This window comes from Balaenoptera musculus, chromosome 14, assembly GCF_009873245.2.
Source record: "Balaenoptera musculus isolate JJ_BM4_2016_0621 chromosome 14, mBalMus1.pri.v3, whole genome shotgun sequence".
Classification (NCBI taxonomy): Eukaryota; Metazoa; Chordata; class Mammalia; order Artiodactyla; family Balaenopteridae; genus Balaenoptera; species Balaenoptera musculus.
In genome coordinates this window covers 10710913-10731685 of record NC_045798.1, presented here as the reverse complement: position 1 = coordinate 10731685, position 20773 = coordinate 10710913, and the positions used below count along the sequence as shown (strand labels likewise).

The 20773-nt window shown below is 44.3% G+C and overlaps 1 protein-coding gene across 1 annotated transcript in view; it reads left to right on the top strand.

Moving 5' to 3' along the window:
- The window catches only part of SRRM4 (serine/arginine repetitive matrix 4), a 168600-nt gene that overhangs the window by 112789 nt on the left and 35038 nt on the right, over positions 1-20773 (top strand). Inside the window, exons 2-6 of the mRNA XM_036823864.1 lie at positions 1591-1737; positions 11310-11396; positions 13881-13952; positions 16734-16760; positions 18532-18582. Coding sequence (XP_036679759.1) covers positions 1591-1737; positions 11310-11396; positions 13881-13952; positions 16734-16760; positions 18532-18582 — 384 coding nt within the window. The remainder of the gene's footprint in view (positions 1-1590; positions 1738-11309; positions 11397-13880; positions 13953-16733; positions 16761-18531; positions 18583-20773) is intronic.

Genomic DNA, 20773 nt, shown 5'->3' with positions numbered 1-20773 from the left:
AGGCACTCAGGGAATAGGCGTTAGTGAATGTTGGGTTAGCCTTGGCTAGGACAAGTGTGGGAAGAGGCAAACCTTGCTGGAGGCTGGGCAGAAACTGCAAGCTTTGAGTTATCTGAAAAGAGCCAGGGCGGCATTCCACACAGATAGACCAGAGGGAACGCAGGCATGGAAATGGAACCCTCATCGTGGGAGAAGCGGTGCAGGGAGGTGTAGGGAAAACTGGAGTTCTGGTAGCATGGAGTTGGCAGTGAGGAGGGCTGGGCAGACCCGACTAGAATCTCCATCCTTCCTGGGCTTGAAATATCTCCCAGCTCTGCTTCTAAAGATGCACCGATAAGCGGCTGACAGAGGAGGATGTGTTTTGCTGCCCTTCCTTCAATATTGACCAGGCTTGGCCTGCGCTCCTGGCAGCCCTAAGGAGCAGGGGGCTTATCAAGTGCATTCATCCTGAGTCATAAGACCAATCTTGATGCACTGGCTGCAGGAGCTCGGTGCAGGAGAAATGCTAATGCCTTTGATCAGTGCTTGACCTGGGATTTGCAGGCAGGGTGAGCAGGCAGGGATACTTGCTGGATGGTGCCAGATCCACCTGTGGCTCTCAGACTCCTGACTCTGAATGACAGGAGCCAGGAGACTTGAGTGACAGCTTCTTCAAAGACTGAGTAACTAAGCAACTTCCTTTCCCTCTCTGGGACTCAGAGAAGGAGGTGGGATGCAGGTAATTTCCCTGTGTTATTTGGACCTCATCTCAGAGGCAGAGAAGAGAACTTCAGGCCTTCATGGGAACTGCCATCCCAAGTAGGTGAGCTCACACCTGCTAAGGACACCAAATGGGAGGTTTGGTTCACAGAGAAGTAAAGGGAAAGGGAAGTGATATTTCTTAGGCCTTCCTGTTTGCTTATATTATCTCATTTTATCTTCACAACAACTCAACAATATATGGACTGATATTATTCCCTATTTTATAGTTGAGGAAACTGCAGCTCAGAGAGGTTGAGGGACTTATCCCAGGACCTAGAGTTACTAAATCATGAAGAGAGTGTTTAAATGAAGCTGTCTCTCTGTCATACACAGATAAGGCAGAAAAGTGGGATAGAAATGGCAAAGGAGAGTTTGAACTAATCCTATACTGCTTTGGCCTCCAATTAAGTCTTGAGGAAGGAAGTAAAATGCTGGTTTCCAGCCTCTCCCTGTGATTCAATCAGGTTAGGCTAGGCTATGCCGCAGTAACAAATAAATCCCTAAACCTCAGTGGCTTAACCTAACTAAGGCTTATTTCTGTCATGCAAAGTCTGATGTGGTCCAGGCATCTCTCCTCCATCAAGTAGCTTCACCTTTTGGAATGTGTGGCCTCCAAAGTCACTGTGACAGAGGGAGAGAGAGCTGGAGATGACACACAGATCTTACTGCCTCAAACTGGAAACAATACATATCACTCCCATTCAGAGACCATTGACCCTTGATGATATTATGGCCCCAACTTTACTCCGAGGGAGGTTGGAAATATTCTGACATCTATGAATGTTTGATGAACATTAAGAATCTCTGTCATATCCTAACACTTTTGCCTCCTTATTTCCTCCCCTATAGGACAGAACCCCAGAGCAACCCCATGGTCCCAGCTCAGGATGGACCCTCGGAAAAGCTGAGCCAGCCTCTGGCCCCTGAGGTCTTGGGCTCCAACAGCTGGGAGAGAGGCAAAGCCTGCCGGGAGGCCAGTCCTGCCAGAGCACACAGGTGAGACCCTGCCCCGCTCCCCTCTTCAATCTAACAGGGAAGTTCAACTTGAGGATGGAGAAATGAAGTTTGTCTCTCTGACGACTCTTCCCCTCTCGCTTTTGCAAGTTCCTCTTTGAGATCCTTAAATCAGATCAAAACCCATCTGAGAATTAGATGGAAGCTATGAATGCCGAGAATACTCCCCAAATTCTGTGTACCATTTCAGAGGACACATAGACCCCTGAGGCTTATGAACAGGAGTCTCTAGTTAAGAGCCTGAATCCTGAGGCAGTGGCTTAGGAAGCCAGAGCAGCTCTCATGGACGAAGTCTGCTCCTCCACCCAGGCTGCCCTCTACACAGGCTGGCTACAGGCTTTAGTTAGTTAGGCCGTGATTTCAATGAGGGAGAAACAGTTAAGTCCTATCAACTTGAAGAAGTGAAGTTCAACATCAGTTCCGGAGGATTATCCCCAGGAAACAGAAAAAAAAAAAGTTGTTTCCACAAGAGGCTGAAGGAGATGGAGAGAGAAGGGGAGGGGAAGGGAATTTCCATACTTTCAAAACATTGACTCCTAGACAGCCAAAGGGGACTTAGTGTGTTGTAGGGACTTGCGTTCAAACCTGCACACCATCACTTACTAACTGAGTGACCTTGGGCAAGTTTGTTTTCTTGTGTGAGCCTCAGTTTTCACAACTATAAAATGGGGATATTGAGATCTAATTCTCAAAGTCGAGTGAAGATTAAATCAGATCAGGTGTGTACAGATCCTGACAGTGAGCCTGGAATATAAGAGGACCTTAAGATGTTAGTTGGGGTCTCATGGAGCCAGAAGAGAAGGTTCTGGACATGATAATCTAAAAATGATGCTGTGTCGTCCATTTGATCGTACAGTGTCCAGGCCTCTTGCTCCCTTCCCGTATCTGTGACCTGCTCTCTGACCTGAGTAAAAACCACAATATTGATGATAATCCTATTGCTAGTGATAATCAAAATCATAATAATTATAATAATAGACACTACATTTACTGTAAACTTGCTCCGTGCTGGTCCAGGGCACATCGCATGAGTAAGCTCCCTCGTTCCTTGTAACGAACTTAGGACACAGGTCTCATGTTTTATACCCATCTTACAGATGATGAAAATGATACTCATAGAGGCCGCCCAGCTAGGAAGTAATAGAGCAGTAGTTCAAATCCAAGTGTGTCCGTTTCTGGAGCCAGCATTCTTTACGGCTGCATACTTTCCCTCCACGTATCTGACCACTGTGTAGTGAACCACTGTATATGTGACCGCTGCATACTTAACTGCTTCATGTTTAACCGCCCCTTATGTCACTGTGGTGCACTTAACCACTATTCTGACCCTACCGCCCCACTGTGTGCAAGGGCACACCTGGGAGACTGGTGCATGGAAAATAAAGAGGTAGAGGAAAGGCATCTGGGATTTAGGGAGGGGGTTAATTACCCCCCTCACAGACATCAAATCCATCCAGATTCAAGGGCTTTTTTTTTTCCTAACAGTATTTTTTTTTGAGGTATAGTTAATTTGCAAAGTTGTTTTAGTTTCAAGTGTACAGTAAATTGATTCAGATATATATATATATTCTTTTTCAGATTCTTTTCCATTATAGGTTATTACTTGAGTCTAGTTCCCTGTGCTGTACAGTAGGTCCCTGTTGTTTACCTATTTTATATATAGTGTGTATATGTTAATCCCAAACTCCTCATTTATCTCCCCCCTCCCACCCTACTCCATAAGTTTGTTTTCTATGTCTGTGAGTCTATTTCTGTTTTGTAAATCAGTTCATTTGTATCATTTTTTTAGAGTCCACAAATAAATGATATCATATGATATTTGTCTTTCTCTGTAGGGCTTTTGGGTTTTATCTCATCACTTAAATCTGAGTTTAGGATAGTGGTTCCCAAACCTTGCTCCCCTGAAACCCTGGGGTATGAGAATGAAGTGACAGTAATTGACAGAAACAATAAAATCTTTCTCTATTTTATAAGACACATTTTTAAAAGGTCTTTTCTTTCTCCTTAAGCATTTAGGCCTTAAATGTTTTCAGTTTTTCTCAAATTCCTGGCAGCTGTTACACTGGGAAGTGTTTATATGAAACAAGATGATTTAACAAGTGTCTAAATTACTTCATCCATTCATCCCTCATTTGGTCACTCAACAAATGTTTATTAGGCTCTTACTCTGTGTCAAGCCCTCGTTGAAGGAAAAATTTGGAAGTGGCCTACCGTGCTTACACAAGAGGCCTGTTTGCTTCCTGGATATGTGTGCTGTGTTTTGTGCTTTATATAACATGTAAGTGTAGTTAAGTAGCTAGGTACTTAATCCCTATGATTTTTATTTTTAACCTGCTAAAAGTGACTCTCTTGAAACTGTTCTAGATATGGCTATATGATTTTTATTGGCTGACAATGCGGAGACCTTAACATATATTCTAATCACTGTATCGTTTTTTTCTACTAACTTTAAATACCAGGTTCTTAGAATGGAATTAATTATGGCAGCATTTTATGATGTTTTGTAAAGAGTTGAGTAACTTCCAAAAGATCAGCCACACAAGCAAGTGTGAAAAGGCAGCTGGTTTTGTGGGAGAGCTCTCAGGCTAGGAATCACACAGGCCTCGATTCAAATTCCAACTCGGATACTTCCTTACTGTGCAGCCGTGAGCAAGGCAATTCAACTCTCTTGAGCCTGGTTTTCTTCGCCTGCAGAATGAGACAGTAAAAATCATAACACCAAGATGGCGTGCCTGTCGGAGACCCCAGTCTGCATGAGCGTCCTTTCGGAAGTAACGGCTAGCAGTCGCCACTATGTTGACAGGCTCTTTGACCCTGATCCCCAGAAAGTTCTACAAGGTGTCATCTGAATACCCCTTTAGGATTTGTTAGAAAGGAGACCCGACTGCAGCTGCTGGATTGCTGCCGGGCTGAGGGACGAGAACGAGGCTGGCCACCATTCAGCAGCAGACCCTCTCGAGACTGTCTGCTTGCCCTTGCTCCTGTGGGGTTACCACAGGTAGAAGCGGGAGATGGCCTCAGCAGCAGCCGACAGGCCATGACCCAGGAGGCGCAGTGAGGGACAGAGCTGCTGCTGTGTGGCTGACAGGGTCTTGGTGCTCCGGCCGGGTGTCAGGCCTGTGCCTCTTGAGGTGGGAGAGCCGAGTTCAGGACACTGGTCCACCAGAGACCTCCTGGCTCCACGTAATATCAAACAGCGAAAGCTCTCCCAGAGATCTCCATCTCAACGCTAAGACCCAGCTCCACTCAACAACCAGCAAACTACAGTGCTGGACACCCTATGCCAAACAACTAGCAAGACAGGAACGCAACCCCACCCATTAGCAGAGAGGCTGCCTAAAATCATACTAAGGTCACAAACACCCCAAAACACACCACTGGATGCAGTCCTACCCACCAGAAAGACAAGATCCAGCCTCATCCACCAGAGCACAGGCACCAGTCCCCTCCACCAGGAAGCCTACACAACCCACTGAACCAACCTCACCCACTGGGGGCAGACACCAAAAACAACGGGAACTATGAACCTCCAGGCTGTGAAAAGGAGACCCCAAACACAGTAAGTTAAGCAAAATGAGAAGACAGAAAAACACACAGCAGATGAAGGAGCAAGGTGAAAACCCACCAGACCAAACAAATGAAGAGGAAATAAGCAGTCTACCTGAAAAAGAATTCAGAATAATGATAGTAAAGATGATCCAAAATCTTGGAAATAGAATGGAGAAAATACAGGAAACGTTTAACAAGGACCTAGAAGAACTAAAGAGCAAACAAACAATGATGAACAACACAATAAATGAAATTAAAAATTCTCTAGAAGTAATCAATAGCAGAATAACTGAAGCAGAAGAACGGATAAGTGACCTGGAAGACAAAATAATGGAAATAACTACCACAGAGCAGAATAAAGAAAAAAAGAATGAAAAGAATTGAGGACAGTCTTAGAGACCTCTGAGACAATATTAAACACACCAACATTCGAATTATACGGGTCCCAGAAGAAGACGAGAGAAAGAAACAGACTGAGAAAATATTTGAAGAGATTATAGTTGAAAACTTCCCTAATATGGGAAAGGAAATAATCAAGTCCAGGAAGCACAGAGAGTCCCATACAGGATAAATCCAAGGAGAAGCATGCCAAGACACATATTAATCAAACTATCAAAAATTAAATACAAAGAAAAAATATTAAAAGCAGCAAGGGAAAAGCAACAAATAACACACAAGGGAATCCCCATAAGGTTAACAGCTGATCTTTCAGCGGAAACTCTGCAAGCCAGAAAGGAGTGGCAAAACATATTTAAAGTGGTGAAAGGGAAAAACCTACAACCAAGATTACTCTACCCAGCAAGGATCTCATTCAGATCCGACGGAGAACTTAAAACCTTTACAGACAAGCAAAAGCTAAGAGAATTCAGCACCACCAAACCAGCTTTTCAGCAAATGCTAAAGGAATTTCTCTAGGCAGGAAACACAAGAGAAGGAAAAGGCCTTTAATAACAAACCCAAAACAGTTAAGAAAATGGTAATAGGAACATACATATCGATAATTACCTTAAATGTAAATGGATTAAATGCTCCCACCAAAAGACATAGACTGGCTGAATGGATACAAAAACAAGACCCATATATATGCTGTCTACAAGAGACCCACTTCAGACCTAGGGACACATACAGACTGAAAGTGAGGGGATGGAGAAAGATATTCCATGCAAATGGAAATCAAAAGAAAGCTGGAGTAGCAATCGCATATCAGACAAAATAGACTTTAAAATAAAGATTATTACAAAAGACAAAGAAGGACACTACATAATGATCAAGGGATCAATCCAAGAAGAAGATATAACAATTGTAAATATTTATGCACCCAACAGAGGAACACCTCAATACATACAGCCATAAAAGGGGAAACTGACAGTAACACAATCATAGTAGGGGACTTTAACACCCCACTTTCACCAATGGACAGATCATCCAAAATGAAAATAAATAAGGAAACACAAGTTTTAAATGATACATTAAACAAGATGGACTTAATTGATATTTATAAGACATTCCATCCAAAAACAACAGAATACATTTTCTTCTCAAATGCTCATGGAACATTCTCCAGGATAGATCATATCTTGGGTCACGAATCAAGCCTTGGTAAATTTAAGAAAATTGAAATCATATCAAGTATCTTTTCTGACCACAATGCTATGAGACTAGATATCAATTACAGGAAAAAAATCTGTAAAAAAATACAAACACGTGGAGGCTAAACAGTACACTACTTAATAACCAAGAGATCACTGAAGAAATCAAAGAGGAAATAAAAAAATACCTAGAAACAAATGACAATGAAAACACAACAACCCAAAACCTATGGGATGCAGCAAAAGCAGTAATAAGAGGGAAGTTTATAGCAATACAATCCTACCTCAAGAAACAAGAAACATCTCAAATAAACAACCTAACCTTACACCTAAAACAATTAGAGAAAGAAGAACAAAAAAACCCCAAAGTTAGCAGAAGGAAAGAAATCATAAAGATCAGATCAGAAATAAATGAAAAAAAAATGAAGGAATGGTAGCAAAGAGCAATAAAACTAAAAGCTGGTTCTTTGAGAAGATAAACAAAATTAATAAACCATTAGCCAGACTCATCAAGACAGAAAGAGAGAAGACTCAAATCAACAGAATTAGAAATGAAAAAGGAGAAGTAACAACTGACACTGCAGAAATACAAAGGATCATGAGAGATTACTACAGGCAACGATATGCCAATAAAATGGACAACCGGGACAAATTCTTAGAAAAGAGGAAATGGACAAATTCTTGGAAAAGCACAACCTTCCGAGACTGAACCAGGAAGAAATAGAAAATATAAACAGACCGATCACAAGCACTGAAATTGAAACTGTGATTAAAAATCTTCCAACAAACAAAAGTCCAGGACCACATGGCTTCACAGGTGAATTCTATCAAACATTTAGAGAAGAGCTAACACCTATCCTTCTCAAACTCTTCCAAAATATAGCAGAGGGAGGAACACTCCCAAACTCATTCTACGAGGCCACCATCACCCTGATACCAAAACCAGACAAAGATGTCACAAAGAAAGAAAACTACAGGCCAATATCACTGATGAACATAGATGCAAAAATCCTCAACAAAATACTAGCAAACAGAATCCAACAGCACATTAAAAGGATCATACACCATGATCAAGTGGGGTTTATCCCAGGAATGCAAGAATTCTTCAATATACGCAAATCAATCAGTGTGATAAGCCATATTAACAAACTGAAGGAGAAGAACCATATGATCATCTCAATAGAAACAGAAAAATCTTTTGACAAAATTCAACACCCACTTATGATAAAACCCTCCAGAAAATAGGCATAGAGGGAACTTACCTCAATATAATAAAGGCCATATATGACAAACCCACAGCCAACATCGTTCCCAATGGTGAAAAACTGAAACCATTTCCTCTAAGATCAGGAGCAAGACAAGGTTGTCCACTCTCACCACTATTATTCAACATAGTTTTGGGAGTTTTAGCCACAGCAATCAGAGTAGAAAAAGAAATAAAAGAAATCCAAATCAGAAAAGAAGAAGTAAAGCTGTCACTGTTTGCAGATGACATGATGCTATACGTAGAGAATCCTAAAGATGCCACCAGAAAACTACTAGAGCTAACCAATGAATTTGGTAGAGTAGCAGGATACAAAATTAATGCACAGAAATCTCTTGCATTCCTATACACTAATGATGGAAAATCTGAAAGAGAAATTAAGGAAACACTCCCATTTACCATTGCAACAAAAAGAGTAAAATACCTAGGAATAAACCTACGTGAGGAGACAAAAGACCTACGTATATGCAGAAAACTATAAGACACTGATGAAAGAAACTAAAGATGATACCAACAGATGGAGAGATATACCATGTTCTTGGATTGGAAGAATCAACATTGTGAAAATGACTATACTACCCAAAGCAATCTACAGATTCTATGCAATCCCTATCAAACTACCAATGGCATTTTTCACAGAACTAGAACAAAAAATTTCACAATTTGTATAGAAACACAAAAGGCCCCAAATAGCCAAAGCAATCTTGAGAAAGAAAAACAGAGCTGGAGAAATCAGGCTCCCTGACTTCAGACTATACTACAAAGTTACAGTCATCAAAGACAGTACGGTACTGGCACAAAAACAGAAATATAGATCAATGGAACAGGATAGAAAGCCCAGAGATAAACCCACGCACATATGGTCACCTTATTTTTGATAAAGGAGGCAAGAATATACAATGGAGAAAACATAACCTCTTCAGTAAGTGGTGCTGGGAAAACTGGGCAGCTACACGTAAAAGAATGAAATTAGAACACTCCCTAACACCATACACAAAAATAAACTCAAAATGAATTAAAGACCTAAATGTAAGGCCAGACACTATAAAACTCTTAGGGGAAAATATAGGCAGAACACTCTGACATAAATCACAGCAAGATCTCTTCTGACCCACCTCCTAGAGTAATGGAAATAAAAACAAAAATAAACAAATGGGACCTAATGAATCTTTAAAGCTTTTGCACAGCAAAGGAAACTATAAACAAGATGAAAAGACAACCCTCAGAATGGGAGAAAATATTTTCAAACGACTCAATGGACAAAGGATTAACCTCCAAAATATATAAACAGCTCATGCAGCTCAATATTAAAGAAACAAACAACCCAATCAAAAAATGGGCAGAAGACCTAAATAGACATTTCTCCAAAGAAGACATACAGATGGCCAAGAGGCACATGAAAAGCCGCTCAACATCACTAATTATTAGAGAAATGCAAATCAAAACTACAATGAGGTAACACCTCATACCGGTCAGAATGGGCATCATCAGAAAATCTACAAACAACAAATGCTGGAGAGGGTGTGGAGAAAAGGGAACCCTCTTGCACTGTTGGTGGGAATGTAAATTGATACAGCCACTATGGAGAACAGTATGGAGGTTCCTTCAAAAACTAAAAATAGAACTACCGTATGACCCAGCAATCCCACTACTGGGCATATACCCTGAGAAAACCATAACTCAAAAAGAGTCATGTACCACAATATTCATTGCAGCTCTATTTACAATAGCCAGGACATGGAAGCAACCTAAGTGTCCATCGACAGATGAATGGATAAAGAAGATGTGGCACATATATACAATGGAAAATGACTCAGCCATAAAAAGAAACGAAATTGAGTTATTTGTAGTGAGGTGGATGGACTTAGAGCCTGTCATACAGAGTGAAGTAAGTCAAAAAGACAAAAACAAATGCCGTATGCTAACACGTATATATAGAATCTAAAAAAAAAAAACATGGTTCTGAAGAACCTAGGGCCAGGACAGGACTAATGACGCAGATGTAGAGAATGGACTTGAGGACACGGGGAGGGGGAGGGGTTGGCTGGGACGAAGTGAGAGAGTGGCATGGACATATATACACTACCAAATGTAAAATCGATAGCTGGTGGGAAGGAGCCGCATGGCACAGGGAAATCAGCTTGGTGCTCTGTGACCACCTAGAGGGGTGGGATAGGGAGGGTGGGAGGGAGATGCAAGAGGGAGGAGATATGGGGATATATGTATATGTATAGCTGATTCACTTTGTTGTAGAGCAGAAACTAACACACCATTTTAAAGCAATTATACTCCAATAAAGATGTTAAAAAAAAAAAAACATAACACCCTCAAAGTGCTTTTGTGAGCATCAAAGTATTTAAAACATTTGGTGCATAATAAGTGAATAAACAGTAGCTGTGTTGTTACTAATAATGACAATAACATTTTACTAAAAATCTATTTTCCCAAAGAGGTTCAGCTGGGTTGGCATGTTTCAATTCCCAAGCAGTTTTTCATCCACAACCATATCTTTTTGCCATGGGATAGTGCTTTAAAAAAAATCCCTGGAGCCTGCCCCAATTATAAAGGAGATAACTTGACTTCATTTAACTGCAGCCTGAGCATTTGAATTTAATTGAACAGCAAATAATTATTCCTGAAAAGTGGAGGATTTTGAGGTTCCTTGAAGCGATATAAGAAATGTATCTTGTTACATTAGACCTTGGCAAATATACTTTTAATAATCAGCTGCTACTTAACCTACCTTCTGCCTCCTATTTAATTTCCAGCAGGAACTACAGACATGAGGTATTGGGGAGAGAGGGTGCTGAACTGCCGATTAATTATTTAAAAACTGATTTATTTACCAAGGTGAGCCATTTGCAAATTCAATAATAAATCTATTAAGGAGCAGTTAACCTCTATAACTCTGATTTAACTAATCAATTGATGTTTGGGTAACGTACAGCATCTGTCGCATTAGGTCAGCATTAACTCCTTATTTGAGGCATTTAATCTGAAGTGTAACCAAATCAGCCATGAGGTGGTAATTAAGTATTCACTATGGGTCCTTCACCCTCCAAGGAACTGGATCCTTTCCCAGCAGCAACAGCCCTGATTGGGGGTTTGGGGAACCCTGTGTCCTCTAATGCCCAGTTCTGTTTTCCCCTCAGTGCCTCCCAAGGCAAAGACTTGACGCCACCCCCTTCCTCCAGGGGGAAGAAGAAAAAGAAGAAAGCTACCCGGAAGAAGAGAAGGAGGTGAGGGCCCCAAGGGACATGGAACACTGAAGATGGGGGAATGGACAAAAGAGGGGTAATAAGGGCTTTGGAGTCAGACAGTGACTCCCCTGGGATTCAGATCCCCTCTATGCCTCTTAACTAGCTGTGTGACCTTGGGCAAGTCACTTCACCTCTCTGAGCCTGTTTCCACTTCTGTAAAATGGTGGAAATACCTGCCTCTTGGGGTTTTATGAGAATTAGGTGATAAAATGGATGTGGAAGCAGCTGTCACAGTGTCTGGCACATAGTAAATGACTAGTCTGAAGCATAGTCATGACCATGCATATTTACTTATTTATTTATTTTTGGAGACCTCACGTATGTGAACGGCTGTACCAAGCACTGTGATCTCCATGATCTCTTTTATCCTTGACCACGATCTAGCAGGCAGGCATTATTATCCCCATTTTATTTTTATTAAAAAAAATTTCCCAGTTTTACTGAGATATAATTGACCTATAACATTGTATTAGTCCAAGGTTACAGCGTCATGATTTGACATATGTTTATATTGCTAAATGATTACCACAGTAAGTGTGGTTAACCTATCCATCACCTCATATAGTTACAATGGTTTTTCTTGTGATGAGATCTTTTAAGATCTAATCTCTTAGCAGTACAGTATTGTCAACTCTAGTCACCATGACTCATTTCTCTTATAGCTATTATCCCCATTTTAGAGATGAGAAAATAAAGTCTCAGAGAGGAGGTGACAGAACCTACAGACACTTGATTCCGGGCTCCTCAGTTGCTTCCACCACACACAAGTGCCAAGGATAATGGACTTTATATTTTTGGCCAGCTATTGACTCTTTTGAACCCTGTGAGGTTTTTCTATGTACAATACCTTTTAATTTTTTTGTATTTAAAAATATTGTCAGATTTTCTTCTGGGCTGTCAATCCCTAGACCAAAAGCAGGTTCAGTGTTCCACACCCCAAGGGGTGATCAGAGAGATGTTCCTTAGAGGGGCGAGTTAAAAATCCCAGCAAACCTTGGAGGCAGTATTTGAAGAAGCCTGCAGGGGGCAGCAGAGAGCAGAGTCTGGATGACTCAGGCCCTAACTCCAGGTTTTCCGGGGCCCTGTTCCCTCCACACCCCTTTCACCTAGTTCTAAGGGGCTAGGCCCAAAGAGGACCCAGAGGGGACTGTGAATGAAGACCCTGAGTTCCATCCATTCTAGGGCGAGGGGTGGAATTGGGGTAAGTGGCCTGAGCTTCCTGATTTTAGGTATGGACAGGAGAACATGTCAAAGGAGGAAACCAGAGGGATCAGACTCCCATCATTCATTCATTCATTCATTCAGTATGTCCAGTGAGCACTCTTTGGGGACAAGTGCTATGATTCCCTAAGTCCGATTGTTTCTCAACCCTGCATCTCCCCCTGCAGACATGTTTTATTTGACCTGCAAAGTGTTTTTTGTCTTTTTAATTGGTGGCCATATTTTAAAACCAGGAGATGTCACACGAAAATATGTTTTTCTGGCAACTTCTTCTTTTTTTTTTTTTTTTCTGGCAACTTCTATTCAAAAGGCAGGAGCTCTAGAAGCCCAAGCCTGCATTCCTACCTGAGACCTTCAGCTGATCTGAGAAGCAGCCATGCCCCTGGGTCAGGTGCTCTCTGGTTCACCACAGGCCTCACCACTCCCTACTGTCTCCCCTGCTACCCCCCCCCCAACCTGCTGCATCCATTTAAGCTATCTGAGAGGCAGGCCTCTGTTGGCGTTGAGTTTGCAGCTCCTGATACGCTTCAACCGTGGTATTTTATCAGTGGGAGAACAGGAGACTTGGAGTGAGCAGTGACATGCCCGAGGTGACTTATAAATTAATGGTAGAGTCAGAATTGGAACTCGGGTTACCCGAACCTCAGCCTTGAGTCATAATCATGATTCTAGGGCGTCTCTGTTTCTCGGGTAACCCCTTCATGGCACCACCGTGCTGAGTGCATCCTGGCAAGATCTCCTGCAGGGGTTTGGTCTTACCAGGGAGACATAGGGTGGAGCAGAGGAGAGACCTTTAAAGTATGTGCAGTTTTGGAAGAGGGCAGCAGACAAAAATAAATATTTATGGCCTGACCAGGAGGGCAGCTATGGGTGCTATAGTGATTGACAGCAAAGCCCCTGGGATCAGTGAGTCTTCAGTTTGAATCTCAGCTCACCCACCTTGTTAGCTGTGTGTCTTTGGGCAAGTCACTTTACCTCTCTGAACTCTGCTTTCTTTGTCTGAAAAGGGAGGGTAGCAATTGTACCTACCTAAGAAGTGTGTGGAAGGATTAAATGAGATAATACGTGTACTAAAACACGTGGTAACATTTGAAACAAATGCAAACTAACTCTACAAATTATCATCCTTGATGTGTGTTACTGAAAGAGCTGAGGCATGTCTGGGGGCTGGAGAAAGGTCTCTATGAAACCAACCCTGACCCTCAAAGCCTCCCTCTGAAGTGTGTCTCCCCTCCCCGGCAGGTCCCCATCATATAGCCCATCGCCTGTCAAGAAAAAGAAGAAGAAAAGTTCCAAGAAACATAAGAGACACAGGTACTGTCCTTCCTCCTCTGCAAATAAACAGGGATGTTCCCGCTGGGGTGAGGGTGGAGGTGACAGTGGATGGCACTGCAAGGTCATTTGGAAGCTTATCATTTCATTTATAAAAAAATCCTCATCTATGTGTTGTCGTGTATTTGTATCTCGTCTAACTTGGGACTCTGGTTGCAAGGACGAGAGGCCCACGAATGCTAACTCAGGCCAGAGGGGAATTTGTTCTAAGGAGACAGGAATGTCTCAGGGACCAGCCAGGCCTCAGTGAGGGGCTAGAACTGACGAATGGAAAGCTGACACAACCCAAGCCGGGCCCCCTGGTGCACACGGGGACGTGGAGTCTGCACCCTGTTCCTGTCTCTTCATGTTGCAGACCCAGCCACAGGAAGATGCTGTATCTCTCGGTCTTGTTCCTTATTCCAAATTCCCAAGGAGAGACCTTTCTGGTTGGTCCAACTATGTCCTAGAGAATGGGATCCTGTGAAACATGGCTTCTGGATCGTACGCCCTTGTGGACAGTGGTTAAGGGGCATTAGGAACTGGACACACAGTCCCAAAGGAGCTCACTATACACATGTGCATGTACACACACACACACACACACACACACACATACACATGCTTATGGGGAAAAATAAAAGACAGGAAGGCTATGCACCAGAGGTCTCAAATCTGTGGTTAATGGGCCAAGCCAACATTTTATAATTGAAAGATTTCACAATACAAAAATCAAAGTTTTCCTGCTCCTCTGTAAAATCAGAAGCTCTCTCTTCATTGGACCGGTTTTCCCACAGGCAGCCATCAGCTGGAGCTGAGGAGTTGCTGTGTGTTTAGACAGAGCGGAGGTGCTGCACTGTCCCCACCTAACCTGCTCCCCTCCATCTACACACGTTTACAGAGCTTGTTTGGCCCCCTGGGCTCAGAGAGTGTGAAGCTATCTTTGGAAGTTAAGATATTTGCTGTGGTTGGCTGTGGATGACAGGGAAAGAGCGGTTTATATTTTATTTTTGCTTATCTGTATCTTCCAATTTTCCTACACGGGTGGTGGATTATTTGTGCAATTAAACCATCGCAGCAGAACAAAAGGTAAGAGGTCATTTGGGTTCACCTCCCGCCGCATCTCACCCTCTCATTCAAAGTAGCCTCCACGTGGCTTTTCCCAACCCAGGGGTGTGGTTGCCTTTCAGCCCTTGTGGCCAGAAAGGTCTCAACTCAGTTTGGTCTCACCGATTATGTCTACCACCTGCCCAAACACGCCAACTGATGCTCTCTGAGTTTGTGCTCAAGACAAGGTGTGGGCAAACCAATTGTAAAATGTTGCTAATTTGGTGTTCGAAACTTTCCCAACACAGGGTCCTTTGTCGAGGCAGGGCCTGCCTGTGACCGCAGTTTGCCGTCTCGTCACCTTCCTACGCTGAGCAGTTTGTCCCAGTTTAGGGGTTGGATGGGAAGCAGGAGCATTTGTCTATATGGATCTTGGGAGCCAAGTGGCTTCTTAGTCAAGCACTCTTCTCATGGGAAGGAGACTAGGCCAGAGGGTTGGAAACAGGCTTGCTTTCTGGGAGCTACCGGTGGCCCAGGGGTTGCTGGAGGTTTAGACGGAAGAAGGACCACGACATGGGGAATTAGGAGCGGGAGATACAAACGCCGGTTCTTCCCAAGCCCTCATCTACTGAGCATAGCTCTAATTCTAGTCCATTTTCTCCAAGTTCCTGAAATGTTTGGTTAGTGATGGTTGACTTTTTGGAGCTGGGATTGAGGGGTAGAGGATGCATTGAGCTTTTTTTTCTCCCTTTCAATTAACTAAGGCTTCAGGGTTTAAAATATATATATATCCCATTTTTCACATCTATTTATTGAATACCCATTGTGTGTCATGGATTAGGATTCAGGGCCCTGAGAACAGAGCAGCGAGCAGAACCCAGTTCCTGCCCTCAAGTTGCTCACGTTCTAGTGGGGAAAATGGTAGTCATATTACGCAGAAGTCTGTACCTTAGTGAGGCTAAGCTCAGAAGCTCACCCAGGGTTTGTGGGAACAGAGAGGAGGCACCAGACCAGCCTGAGTGGATTGGAAAATGCTACAAGGAGAAGATGCCATCTGTGTGGGGCTCTGAAGAATGAATCGGGCTTACATAGGTGAAGCTGTGTGGCCCTTGGCAACTTAACTAACTTCTCTGAGCTTCAGCGTCTTTGTTAAATGGTTGTTAATAGTACTTCACAGGTTTGGGGAAGAGACTGAATGAGACAAAGCATGTATGTGAGACACGCTTAGCACGGAGCCTGGCCACCAATAAAGAGTTCCACATGTGGAAGTCGGTTGTCCCATGAAGATGAAAATGATGATGATGATGATGATGAAGCATCCACAACTAGGGAGAGAAAAGACCAAAGTGAGACTTGGGGGAAGGGAAGAGGCAGAGGGACTCTCTTCTGGCCCCTCATGCAACCTTTTCCAGGACAGGCTTACTGACAAATTTGGGTGAGGATTGAAACTCTGGTAGGTTTTGACCTGGAAATTCAAAACGCAAACCAATGTTTCCCATATGACCTTCAAATCTAAAAGAGGAGGAGGATTTGCTAGGTGTCCCGGTCCCCTTGTAGCCTGATGACAAATGCACTGATACATCCATCCCAGGAAAAGAAACTTCAGACTCACATTTATTTTCTTCCCTCCCTCCCTCTGTTCCTTTCTTCCCTCTTCCTTCCTCTCCTTCACTCCCTCCCTGTCTCTCTCCTTTCCTTCCTCCCTCTCTCTCTTCCTTTTTTTTTGCCCTCAATTAGGTCATTCTCCAAGAAGAGAAGGCACAGGTAAGCATCTTGTTGCCTCTGGCTGCCTGCTTAGCTTTCTGCTTTCCTAACCAGGTTTAAGCAGCATCTAAGGTCAAGCTCTCTACTTCTACCTCTGTGTTCACGCCCCCTTCATCTTCCTGGGCCTCAGTTTCCTCTGAAATGAAGGCCATGATCTGGTTTCCCTGAAAGTTCCAAGCCAGACTTTCAATTTCCCCCAGGCCAGATGGTTGCTGCCGGACCAGCTCCTACCGATTCCTCTCCCTGGCCGGTCTCGCCACCCGTGCCAGAGTCTGTTTGTTTGACTGCTGGTTGAAATCTTGGGTTGGGGCATGTAGAGAAGCGTCAGCCCCAGTCACCCCACCAAAGCCTTCCCAGATCCTAGCCAAGGGACAGAGACCGAGTGCTAGAAGCACAGGGTGAGCACAAATAACGCTGTCACCTGTGGGGTACTCACTATAAATTAGATCCTGTGCTAAGCCTTTTCCATGCGTGTGTGTATTTAATCTCCATTAATCCCCATCACAACACTGTGCGGTGGATATCCTTATTGTTTCCATTTTACAGATGAAGAAACTAAGACTCAGGAGGTGTGGCAGGCATGTCCACAGACACACAGTCAGAAGGTGGCAGAGCCAAAACTGAAACCCAAATCTGTCAGACAGAGGATCAGGACACCCTTCTGCAGCTTCCAAAATAACAATAGCACAATGCCAGCAGCTGGCAGAGTGCAAAGGCCTTTCATTCGTTCAGTTAACAAGTAGACACTGATAACCAATGTCATCCATCCACTCAGCCCAACAGCTTGAGCAATGGCCCCATTTTAAGGGCAAGGAAACTGGGTCTTCAGGAGGACAGGTAACCTGCCTGATGTCACACAGCAACTCAGCAGCAGAGCCAGGATGTGAACTTGGATCGTTCAGTGAGGTCCTGGGCTCTCCACCTCCCAGGCTGTGTCCCAAACACATGTCAAGGTGCGATTTCAGTTGGATGAAATCAAATTTTCTCCTCCGCAGGACTTAGGTCAGTGATGCGTTCCTGGTGACCCTCTGAAGCCGTTCTGGCTTGAACTACCAAACAGTGTTCGCCCTCTGGGGCCTCTATTTCATGATGCTGGGACCCTGAGCCATCATTGTCCATTCTGCCACACCCCAGTACTGTGACTTTAAAAGAAAACAGATACTTGAATGTTCACGAGCAGAACGTTTCAGAATCTGCCAAACTTCATGAGGCTTTAGAGCAGCTCCCTGGATATTCCATTCTTTGCTCTTAGAAATTGATTGAACAGCAGTCAAGAGGAAGGGCCCTGGGGACCCATGGTCTGGGGCCACTTTCCAGCTCACCTCTGTGATCCTGGTCAAGTTTCTTAGCCGGTCTAAGGCTCAGTTTCTATTTCTGGAAAATGAGTGCTTATTAAATGTGCCACTGCCCATAGGTTGTAGGGAGAATGAAATGAGATTATTGCCAAAAGGTATTAGCACAGCGCTTACTTGATAAGAAAGCCTCAAAGCATGGCAGATATGATTACCTTTGCTACTGCTGTTATTATGAAGCTACCAGAGCCGATCTCAGCATCCTCCGTCCCCCATCCGCAGTCTGTACGTGTGGGTTGGTGTGTCTAGCTGAGCCCACTGGGTGAAAACGTTGGCAGCAACTGCTCCGATCTTAGAAATGATCAGTGTCCATTCCCAAACTGCCTGAATCTAGTGACCACCGTGTGTTAAGCATTTTGACTACTTTGTCTTTCGCTAGAATTTTGCATCTTTCAGTTAATTGGCCATTTCTCATTCAGCTCCTCCAGCCCAAAAAACAAAAGAAGGGAAGAGAAGAGGCACAAAAAACAGTAAGTAGATCCCACCTGCAACGTACTGTCCAGCCTGGGGAGGTGGGGGACTGACCTGTGAACAGCCAGAGGGTTAGAATTGCCGAAGAAATGGGGACCGGGAGAGGAGGGTGGGCGGGCAAGAGGGGAGAAGGAAGGGGAAGACAGAACTGTGTGTAGACCTGCAGTTGTGGGTTTGGCATGCATGGGTGCATAAGGTTGTGTATGTGATGTGTGTGTATGCATGCGTGTCTGTGTATGCATGAAAGTGAATGGTGTGCATGTGTGTGCCCATTGTGTGTGAATTCTGTGTGCCTGTGTGCGTTGTGTAACGTTTGTACGTGGTGCGTATATGCGTAGCGTGCACTTTGTAAATAGTATCTGTACATTCTTCCATCGTGCAAACATTTGTGTGCAATGCAGGTGCATAGTGTGTGTGTGTGGGGGTATATATCTGTGTTCACATGAATGCATATGTGTGCCCTTGCTTATGTGAGCATGAACTTGAATAGCATGCATGTAGGTGCCCTGTCGGCTACTATGTGCTAGTTCGGTGCCCTTGGCGTGTGCACCGCTTAATCTGCTTGCATTACTCATAGGGAGGGTGCGGGATGGTTTTTACCTGTGCACGTGTGTGCTGTGTGTGCACAGGTGGGTAAGGGGGCATGATCACATGCGTGCACACGTGTGTGTGTACATGTGAGTCCCAGCCCCAGCCTCTGGGCTTAGAGCATGGAGATATCAGGGGAGCTCCTACCCCCGGCCTCGGGTCCCAGCTGGTTCACGGTTTATAGCTGGTAGTAGAAATTCAAATCAGCCAGCGCTGCCTGAAGAGTTCAGTTCCCAGCCAAATTAAAAGTAAATTTGGTTACAACCCATCTACTTTATACCCTTGCAGATGTTAGTGAGTGTGTTTTCCAATCAACCAACATTTTATCTCCCACCAAGAAGCTTCTAAAGCGAGAATCAAAGGCAATGGGATGAAAGTCAGTGGGCTGCTGGGGAGGGAAAAGAGGAAGCAGGGCGTGGCGCTCAGCTTTGCCGGCCTGAAGCGCCTCCTCACCCAAGGTCAGTGCGAAAGAGGGCATTTCAGGCACCACCACGGGGGCCTGGGGAACGCTCCAGAAGGAAGCAATAGAGCTGTGAGTTAGCTCAGGGAAGAACGTCCCAATCATCAAGCTTGTTCAGTTCACGTCAAGAGGTGATCATGGGTCATCTGTATAGAGTGTACGCTCACGCTAAGCACAGACAGAGCCTGTTCTCAGAGACTTCAGCATGGCTTGTCCGTGGAGCTGCGGTCTAGACAGTCACTGAGCTGGGGGCTGCGCCCAGACCCCAAGAGTTCTGGGAAGATCATGACAGAGGCACGGACTGCCTGCTTGAGGGCAGCAAGGTGGCCACCCTGCCCAGCGCCAAGAGTTGGACAAGTCTCAGAAATCACTAGCAGGACATAAAAGAAGGTTGTGAAAGCCAAAAAACAAGAGTCAGGAGAGGGAGAAGCAAGAAACATAAGACACCCCTGAGATCAGGTGGTTGTTCTTGCCAAGATCCATGGTTAGTTAAGGTGGCTTTTAAACAGGGGACCGCTGGAGTAACTTACTTCCTCTTATTCAGCATCCCTTAGAGAGGCCCTAACAGGTGTCAGGCCCTGTGTGGGGCCCGAGGACAGAGATTAGACAGATGTGCCTCCCGGCCTCGAGGAGCTCGCAGCAGGACACCGGGGACAGATGTGGGACAGGTCACAGCACTTCAGTGGCAGATGGAAGCCCTGGGTGAGGTGGGAGTCCGGGTGCAGGAAAGAGGGTGTGGTGGTGAGGGGAGGCTTCCTGAGGGAGGGGCGGCTTAGGCTGGGGCAAAGGATGGAGGTAACCATTCTAGGCTGCAGGTTAGGCAAGTGGTTTAATCTCTCTGTGCCTTGGTTTCTGCATCTGTAAAATAGGAGTAATAAGAGAATCCACTTTGTAGGTTGTTATGAGGAGTAGATGAGTCCATTTAAGGAAAATGCTTAGAACCCAGTGCCTGGCAGGCAGTATGTGTTAGAGACGGGTTACCTACCATCACCATCATCATCACCATCATCACCATCCCCATCACCATCATCACCATCATCCCCATCATCACCATCACCATCATCACCACCATCATCCCCATCACCATCATCCCCATCACCCCCATCACCATCACCATCATCACCATCACCATCACCATCATC